This window comes from Oncorhynchus kisutch, linkage group LG11, assembly GCF_002021735.2.
Source record: "Oncorhynchus kisutch isolate 150728-3 linkage group LG11, Okis_V2, whole genome shotgun sequence".
Classification (NCBI taxonomy): domain Eukaryota; kingdom Metazoa; phylum Chordata; class Actinopteri; order Salmoniformes; family Salmonidae; genus Oncorhynchus; species Oncorhynchus kisutch.
The window spans coordinates 67,178,273-67,187,485 of NC_034184.2; the positions used below are offsets into that span (position 1 = coordinate 67,178,273).

Below are 9,213 nucleotides of genomic sequence, written 5' to 3' on the forward strand. Positions count from 1 at the left end.
TTGCGGTGTGTGATTTGAGGTATATTTGAGCAACTCTCAAGTGTAAAACTTTGGCCAGGACATAAACCTCATAGTCCAATTTACTGACAATCCTTGCATTAAATTTTGCTCCCCCTGCTGGACATTGTTGGAATACTACTCATTACCACTGAAAATGAAAATTTTATTCATCATTTTACCATACCAATTTAGGGGCAGTGTCATATCATGGGCTATTTTCCAATTTGTCAATGCACCCACTTAATATTTTTAAGCGCAACACTGACACCTTCATCTGGAAAATGTTTCTTTCATTGTAGGTCAAATTAATGAGGGAAAGGAGTGGCGCGCGTTCACCGGTATGATATTCGAAATATAATCTAAATGACAGAACACGCTTTGTGACGCGGTGAATGTAAAGAACGTTGTTGACGTTCCTTCCAAATTGCTAACAGATGACTATCAACACGCTTGCCAAACGGTAGGATTTTCCTAAAGTTTATTTTTGTTGCAAAACTTATGTTTGCAGGCCTATTTAATTTTCACCTCATTTAATGTAATTGACGTGTGAAGAGCGTGGCCAAAGGTAATCTTTTGGCCAGGTTTTTCACCTACTGTTTATGCCTACACAATTATTTGAGCACAAATAATAATTCACAAATATAGAATCATGTTACAAGACTCGTATTTAATGACTCGTGGTAATCTTGTAAACAGTTAATGTAGGCCCAACCTTTGTTGTGAAGCAGAAGTTTATTAGCTGAAATGTGTGCTGTTGGCCGGCTATTAAAAAGGACAGGCAGCTATTTGAGATTGCGTTTATTGAATTAATACAGCATATATGTTTTAATTTCCAAGGCTTGCATGTACACACACACACACACACACACACACGATAAATTAAACAAGTAGAAATGACCACTGATTTGCAATATAAATACGCATACATTACTACCTTAATTTGTCAACCAGCCTCCTGTCCCCCTCCGTCCTCATGGCTGAAGAAATCAGGAGAATAGCTGCTCTTATTGAGAGAGACCAAGAGCTCATCACTTACATCAAGCACAAGTTTACCACCGACTTCAAAAAAGGTGAGCGAATGGCCCTACTAGGCTACTGTACAATGTGTCACAATACTTCATGAAAAGCCACTTGAGATAATGGATGACGTTTGAATTAATGCAATGAATTACTGACTGTTAGCACATTTTGCTTTGTGTTTTCCAAGCGCACAGCTACTTACCTGAGAAGGTTGTCACCCGCAGTGACACAAAGTATGTCCTCATACAAAATGGCCAGGCCAAGAAGAACTATGACAGGAGACAGGAGATGCTCAGAAAAGGCTTTTTCTCCCCTGTTAACAAGTATGACATATTATATCCTTGACCATTTCCTACACTTTAAAGTTCAGTGCCTTCTGAAAGTATTCAGACCCCTTGACTTTTTCCAAATTTTGGTAGGTTACAGCCTTATTCTAAAATTGATTAAATATTTGTTTAATCGACATACAATACCACATAATGACAAAGAAAAAACATTTTATGACAGTTTTGCTAATTTATTAAATATAAAAAACTAAAATATTACATTTACATAAGTGTTCAGACCCTTTACTCAGTACTTTGTTGAAGCACCTTTGGCAGCGATTACAGCCTAGAGTCTTCTTGGCTATGACGCTGCAAGCTACACCTGTATTTGGGGAGTTTCTCCCATTCTTCTCTGCAGATCCTCTCAAGCTTTGTCAGGTTGGCTGGAGAGCGTTGCTGCACAGCTATTTTTCAGGTCTCTCCAGAAATGTTATATCGGGTTCAAGTCCAGGCTCTGGCTGGGCCACTCAAGGACATTCATAGACTTGTCCTGAAGCAACTCCTGCGTTGTCTTGACTGTGCTTAGGGTCGTTGTTCTGTTGGAAGGTGAACATTCACCCCAGTCAGGTCCTGAGCGCTGTGGGACAGTTTTCCATCAAGGATCTCTCTGTACTTTGCTCCGTTCATCTTTCCCTCTTTCCTGACTAGTCTCCCAGTCCCTGCTGCTGAAAAACATCCCCACAGCATGATGCTACCACCACCATGCTTTACCTTAAGGATGGTGCCAGGTTTCCTCCAGAAGTGACGCTTGACATTCAGGCCAAAGTGTTCAATCTTGGTTTCATCAGACCAAAGAATCTTGTTTCTCATGGTCTGAGAGGCTTTAGGTGCCTTTTGGCAAACGCGAAGTGGTCTGTCATGTGTCTTTTACTGAGGAGTGGCTTCCGTCTGGACACTCTACCGTAAAGGCCTGATTGGTGGAGTGCTGCAGAGATGGTTGTCCTTCTGGAAGGTTCTCAATCTCCACAGAGGAATTCCAGAGCTCTTTCAGAGTGACCATCGGGTTCTTGGGCACTTCCCTGAACAAGGCCCTTCTCCCCGATTGCTCAGTTTGGCCGGGCAGCCAGCTCTAGGAAGAGTCTTGGTGGTTCCAAACTTATTCCATTTAAGAATGAGGGAGGCCACTGTTCTTAGGGACCTTTAATGTTGCAGAATTGTTTTGGTCCCCTTCCCCAGATCTGTGCCTCGACACAACCCTGTCTCGGAGCTCTACGGACAATTTCTTCGACCTGTTTTTGCTTTGTCATTATGGAGTATTGTGTGTAGATTGCTGAGGATTTTTATTTATATAATCCATTCTAGAATAAGGCTGCAATGTAACAAAATGTGGAAAAAGTCAAGGTCTGAATACTTTCTGAAGGCACTGTATAGTATGAATTAAATGTTATTCATTTTCAACTGTGATGGTATCTGTGATGTGTGTGTGTGTGTGTATAAACGTTCAATTTAAAGTAATGCCTTGTCCCTTGGATAGACCATACAAAACAGTGGGAATGCTTTACTCTGACAACGTTGATCTCTTCTCAACCTGGTTAACGTCACAGGATCAGGAGTCACTGAAGGTGACACACCCACACACACACATCCGTATTCACGGACAAACACACATAATCAACTCATTGTTTTGTTTATACAGTAGTTGTTTAAAATGACTGGTCCTCACTCAGTCTTTCTATGGCAGACACACTGGGACAAGAAGTTTGGCAAAAAGTCAGGAGGTGGAGTGATCTCCAGCAAATTCACTCAGGAGAAGGCTAAAAAGGTGAGAGAGGGGGAGAGCAAAGGGGGAGGGACTTAACTCTAGAATTGTGACCAAACATAATTCATTATCATGTAGTAAATCCTTCTTCATTATCACATTCATGTATTTGATATTTGAATAGTATATATTTCAACACTCTTTAGGAGAACGTCACAGCCCCTCCAATGGAGAGCCAGACCCTGGATGGCTTCCTCCAGCTGAAGCACTACCTGAGGGAGATGGCCTCCATTAGACGTGCTCTCCACGCTGGACGCCCCCTCATATGTTGCCTCAGGGACCAGGTAATGCACTGTGGGAAAACAGAACTCAGGAAACTTCTAAATGTGTTTTTGTTTAGTTCTCCATAGTTATTAGAATTTTTGCTGAGTATTATTATGGCACTGAGATGTGATTGTTGTTCTGGACTTCCGGCGATGAATTCCAGCCTTTTGGGTTCAATTCACTGTTGAAAACCTAATTCTTCTTGAACTGTATAGAATGTTAGGACCACTTGCTGTAACATGAAGAATACATGTCTCTACTATGTTCTCATTGTAAAGGATAAACAGTCATCGCTAATGACATCATGTGACCGAGCCATGTCAGGTTGGTCACCTAAAGCACAATGCAGAATGAATTACAATGCTACTACTACATTCTACTATGTTGACCCCATCCATGCACTCTGATCCTTCTTTCTCTTCAGCTGATAAAGAGATTGTGCCACCAACCCCCATGACCATGAACCAACAGGCACTGGACCCAGAGGAAGAGGAGAACCTACAGTACGTTGTGCACTGTTCCTGTTTGTTTCTCCTGAATGAAATTTGTAATCAAACCAAATACTGCTACGACACATAGATTCCTGCAGTTTTATCCATCATACTCACATGCAAAGCTGGATTTTTCTTATTGATAAGAAATGTTCCTCATAGTTCTGTCTGGGACTTTCTGGTGGCCTTTTCCCCTGCCTGACATACAGCATGTTGTATTTCCCTGTTCTCTTCATAGGAGGATACAGTACAGGAAGCAGAAGCTGTTCTCAGAGAAACTGCAGTGGATCTACATGGTCCTGTGTGGCATCTCTCACATGAGAAACAAAGACCTGAAGACACTGGTGAGACTCAGCTAGTACAACAAAAACAACTAAATAAACAAGAAAAATGATAAAACAACATGTGTGACGTATTATTAGGATTTCTGGAAGACCAGTGGATTTATTGAAAGTTCCTGGGATTTTGCAACCCTATCTATTATTACTGTATGTTGTATTGTTAATATAGGGAATTTTTCCAAGCCACTGTGCTTTTGCCTCTGCATTGCTTGCTCTTTGGTGTTTTAGGCTGTGTATCTGTAAAGCACATTGTGACAACTGTTAAAAGCGCTTCATGAAATACATTTGATTGATTGGTGATTTAATACTGACAGCCTGTATTCCAGGTTCCTCTCAACAGCAACTATGTGAATGTCATCATGAAGGACACAGAGAAGACCAAAATCATCCTGAAGCAGTCACACAGCTACTACAACCCTCCAGTGAATGCCATCGGACGCCTGGTGTCTCTGGCCCCTGATGACTGTCACAACGGCACCCCTGACGTGTGGGACACCTTCATCGGTCACCAGGATGCCGCAGGTGACAGTCTGTTTTCTATATACAGTATATTGTTTTGTGGTGTTTTCATACAAGCCCTCTGTTTCCAACCTCACCTGCACACCTTCATACCTTGTTTTTATTTTATCTTCACTGTTTGTCTTTCACTTTTTTGGTGTGCAAATAAATTCAATTAAACAATAAATCATGCTGACCTAATCAATTGGATAATTGTCACATGATTCGCGATATCCAAATAGCTTTGAGTGTGCGTCTTAGCCGATCATTAAACTGACTCTCGTGTGGATTTCAGAGCCCTCAAAGATGACCACCATCCGAACCACAGGGTAGAGAATGATGAACAATAATTGACATGACAACATCAGCTATTGCTGATCTATCCCTCCATACTGTAGTACATGCTGGTCTATAATCACAGATATAAAGCTCTGCAGTCTGGGCCCAGGCGTAAGGTTGGCCAGCGAGATCCAGACGGAGATGGAGACATACCCCCATGGCTACTACTGCTGCTGGATGAGAACAGTCAGTCAATACAATACCACACACAACAACAACGATGTGCCATGTTCCCACTTAGCAGACACAGCCATTGTGGCTTTGTAACACTTATTGATGTGATTATTGCCCTAAGGCACAGGAAATACATGCAGCCAACAGTATCATAGTGAGACTAGACCCCATGTGCAGTGTCACCCTGGTTATATTGTGGCTTGTGGCTTTTTGGATTCTGCCACAGCATGAATTCCTGATGGATTGTGGCATTTGTGTTCCTCACCAACTACGTGCCACCCTTTGCCAAACACATCACTTCAGTACAAATCCCTTGAAATGGCAAAATGATATGTTTGTTTTGGGAATGGCAAAGCTTTCGTTTGAGCCATAGTATTTTACAATGTGTTCTACAAAGATGAATCCGTTCACTGTTGTGAATACAGTATCTTTCATGTTTTGCTTCTATAGTCACCTGTTTTCTTTTCCGACAGCATCCTTAGAGAAGAAAACAGTCAAGTGAGTGGGAAACAACCAACAAAATGTATTTATCTGTATGTAAAATGGATAATTTATTCACATGGTTGAGATGTAAGATTAAGGTGCTGTTTTCATTCCCTCACCTAGGCCTAGAGTAGACCAGTCAGCCATGCTGGAGAGAGCCAAGGTCCAATACCTGAATGTGAAGAAGGTTCTAAACATCCAGGTCAAGTCAGGAGTGTTTGAAAAGAAAAAGTGAGGAGGACACTGTCCGCCCTATGACTTGCTGTAGTAGCTCATTGTATTCACTAGAACTATACATTGTGATCCGTGTGAATTTTATATGTTCAATGTTGTTTTTATGCCCCTTTGCTGGGAAAACCAATTGCCCTCTGGGACAAATAAAGTTTAAACTTGAAGTATCTACATGTCACAGTCAGGTCATTTTTATAGAGGATCATTTGTTCTGGATGATGTTCCTGTTAAAATAATACATGCCATTCAGCAGGGGCTTTTATCCAAAGCTATTTAGTCATGCATGCATACATTTTATGTATTGGTGGTCCCAGCAGGAATCGATACCCACAACCTTGTGTTACAAGTGCCATGCTCTACTGACTGAGCCACACAGTACCACACCTGTTGACATAGAGGGTATATGAATAGGAAACCATTCAAGGAACAATTGATCAGTTCTCTGTCCCTATGGCAATGACAGGAAGTAGAAACACAAACCAATTTGAAACAACATAAAAGGAGTTGGTTTCAGGCCCACCTTTTCACTGGGAATCAAATTTATGGATTAAAATGTAATGACCAAAAAGTGATGATTTGTCGTCAAAATGCCCTACTCGGCGACTCATTGTAGTCCCATTTTCTGTCCTCAGGTACCGTGAGGAAAGGATGAGAACTCTTTTCGATGCTCTAATGGCTTCCAAGACCGATGCTGGTCTGTCTTCGCTCCTTGGCCTCTCTGAAGAGTGAGCTGAAGGAGCCCAAATCCACCACTGGTCTCTGGTAGGTGCTTTCTCCCCTCTCTCATACAAACATCATGTGGTTGTAACTCAACCATTTTCAAGTTGCTTGAAACTCCTTGACTGCTTTTCTTCATCTTCACTTCTGTAAGAGAATTATAAATGGAACAAAATAAATGTTAATCATGTATGAACAGGTTTGCAACACTGCAGAGTGAGGCCACAGAACTGTCCGGAGACAGAGACCCCAAATATAACAGCATACTGCAGAAGATCTCAGCATTTCAAAGCTTCTCTAACAAAAGGGTCCCCTACTCCCAGGTATGGAAGTATTTGTCACAGAGAATAGGCAATTGTGTCCGATCTATGCATTGCATTTTGAAATGTTCCCCCTTCCTAGAAGACACAGAAACATACTCAACCTGGGTTGTATTCATTAGTGCATACCATAGTAAAATGTTTTGTAACGGAAACTCAGAACAAGCGGTTTTTACTGGACAAGAATCACCCTGTTTGTCTTTTTTTTTTTCATTTGGGTCCAAATGAACATGACCCGGTCTCTCATCTACCTCTGAAGGAGAAATTCTGTCTCCTGGTCCTCTCCATGCCAGCCAATCAGCTGCTTCGACCAGCCATACAGGAAGCACTGCTCTTCCTCACCGAGAAAGTCCTGCTGCTGTTGCCACGGCAACTCAAACAGTGGTACCAGTACCTGAAGCTGCCCTTCCCCACCAAGGAATCCTCCTCCTAAAAACAAATAATATCCGCCTGGTCTCTTTACTTCACTGCCTGTCTACAATGTGGGCCTTGGACTGAGAAGCCTGGGCTCTTGGTGGAATAGCTGATGTTGAGGGCTCAGGAAAAGGCTTCATGAAATATGTTTGCTGGTTCTGTTAATAAAACACCTTAACATTTAGTATCTCTAAATGTGTTTTTTATAATGTTTTTGAATATTACGCTATTGTGAAAAACCATGCCCGATGGGCCAAGGTTTAATTTATTTGCACCAAAGAAAATAAGTGATAAACAACAACTACAGATAAAAATAAATTCCTAAACGGTACACAAGTGTTAGAACCCCAAGGGTTTCTATAAAAACCACCCCACAATTCTTTTTTTTACAATACATAGTACAAAAATAAAAGGTTTGTTAAAACATAACAAAACCTACTAATTATAAATGTACAAATGAACCAACCAGCAATCACAAAAAAATAAACCAATGGATCAGATCAGCTTGGCAATGGTTGACAGTAACCAGACCTCTCTCACCCACAGAAGAGGAGAGGGGGGAACTGGGCCGGTTTGACAGCTTGCACCCTGTCATAAATTAAAGGAGAGGAAATCCAGAGATCTCCCTCTCCAAAATCCTCCAGTATTAACCAAAGGAATGTATTTTTTGAAAATGATTAACCCCTCCACCACCCCCCCTCTTTGGAGGACATATATATATATATATATATATATTTTTTTTATTATTTTTTTTTTTTACAGCTTTTCTGCTATATATTTTATATATTTTGCATACACATTTTACATGCATGGTACTTTAATTTAAAGCAGTCACAACAATAATGCATTACATAAGTTCTTTAATCCCAACCCAAAGGAATGTCTGCTGAAACTCTTAACACGTTCAAAAAGCGAATACTGGATCAATATTTCTAATGTAAGGGCGTGAGGAATGATCAGAAATTACCTGTAGAAAACTAATGTCATATTGGTTTTTATTTTGTGATTTCATCAAAAAATGTATAAAGGAAATACAGTAACTTTAAAAGTACTTACACTACAGGTATCAAGTCTCCATCCATACATAATGTTGGACATGGAAATGATGAAAGTATTTTTGTTAACAAAGGAATTGGTTTTAGGAGGTATAAGAATCTATTTTTGTGGATATCTGAAGTAGGGGAGTAAATTTGTTCTTATACTTTTTGTAATTTGCAGAACTTTTTATACAACTTGATACTGAGGATTCTTTGAGACCGGTTGTAAACCAATGTTTCCAGAACCCTTCTGCTGCTCTCTTACGTGGTTTAACTAAGGGAAAGCAGTGGTGAAATACAAAGTTGAAAGATGTGAGAAAAGTCTTGAAAGCAGACTCCACATCAGCCTGATCTATAAACACTCACAATTACTTTTGTCAAATATTCTACATGCACAGTGCCTTCAGAAAATATTCAGGCCCCTTGATTTTTCAGATTTGTTACGTTACAGCCTTATTCTAAAATTGATTAAAAATCTACACACAATACCCCATAATGACAAAGAAAAAATATCGCATTTACACCCTTTACTCAGTACTTTGTTGAAGCACCTCTGGCAGTGATTACAGCCTTGAGTATTCTTGGGTATGACGCTGCAAGCTTGGCACACCTGTATTTGGGGAGTTTCTCCCATTCTCTGCAGATCCTCTCAATCTCTGTCAGATTGGATGGGGAGCATTTCTGCACAGCTATTTTCAGGTCTATCCAGAGATGTTTGAATGAGTTCAAAGTCCGTGCTCTGGCTGGGCCACTCATGGACATAGACTTGTCCCGAAACCACTGCTGCGTTGTCTTGGCT

The 9,213-nt window shown here is 40.8% G+C and overlaps 1 protein-coding gene across 1 annotated transcript; it reads left to right on the plus strand.

Moving 5' to 3' along the window:
- The first annotated feature begins 209 nt into the window (after positions 1-209).
- On the plus strand, positions 210-7,561 carry LOC109899026 (uncharacterized). Its single transcript, XM_020494071.2, has 17 exons — positions 210-460; positions 952-1,070; positions 1,208-1,343; positions 2,821-2,908; positions 3,028-3,108; positions 3,252-3,389; positions 3,648-3,693; positions 3,794-3,872; positions 4,099-4,204; positions 4,528-4,723; positions 4,995-5,028; positions 5,121-5,224; positions 5,686-5,710; positions 5,819-5,926; positions 6,559-6,688; positions 6,843-6,966; positions 7,223-7,561. Exons 1-15 carry the CDS (start codon positions 435-437, stop codon positions 6,653-6,655), a joined length of 1,383 nt encoding a protein of 460 aa, XP_020349660.2. The 5' UTR covers positions 210-434; the 3' UTR covers positions 6,656-6,688; positions 6,843-6,966; positions 7,223-7,561.
- Positions 7,562-9,213: the final 1,652 nt, after the last annotated feature.

Bases quoted from the DNA above. Each gene is read 5' to 3' on its own strand.
- LOC109899026 (XM_020494071.2), top strand. From the start codon at position 435: ATGACTATCAACACGCTTGCCAAACG. The intron at 461-951 runs GTAGGATTTTCC...TTTGTCAACCAG, and splicing joins ATCAACACGCTTGCCAAACG to CCTCCTGTCCCCCTCCGTCC. The intron at 5,927-6,558 runs GTGAGGAGGACA...TTCTGTCCTCAG, and splicing joins GGAGTGTTTGAAAAGAAAAA to GTACCGTGAGGAAAGGATGA.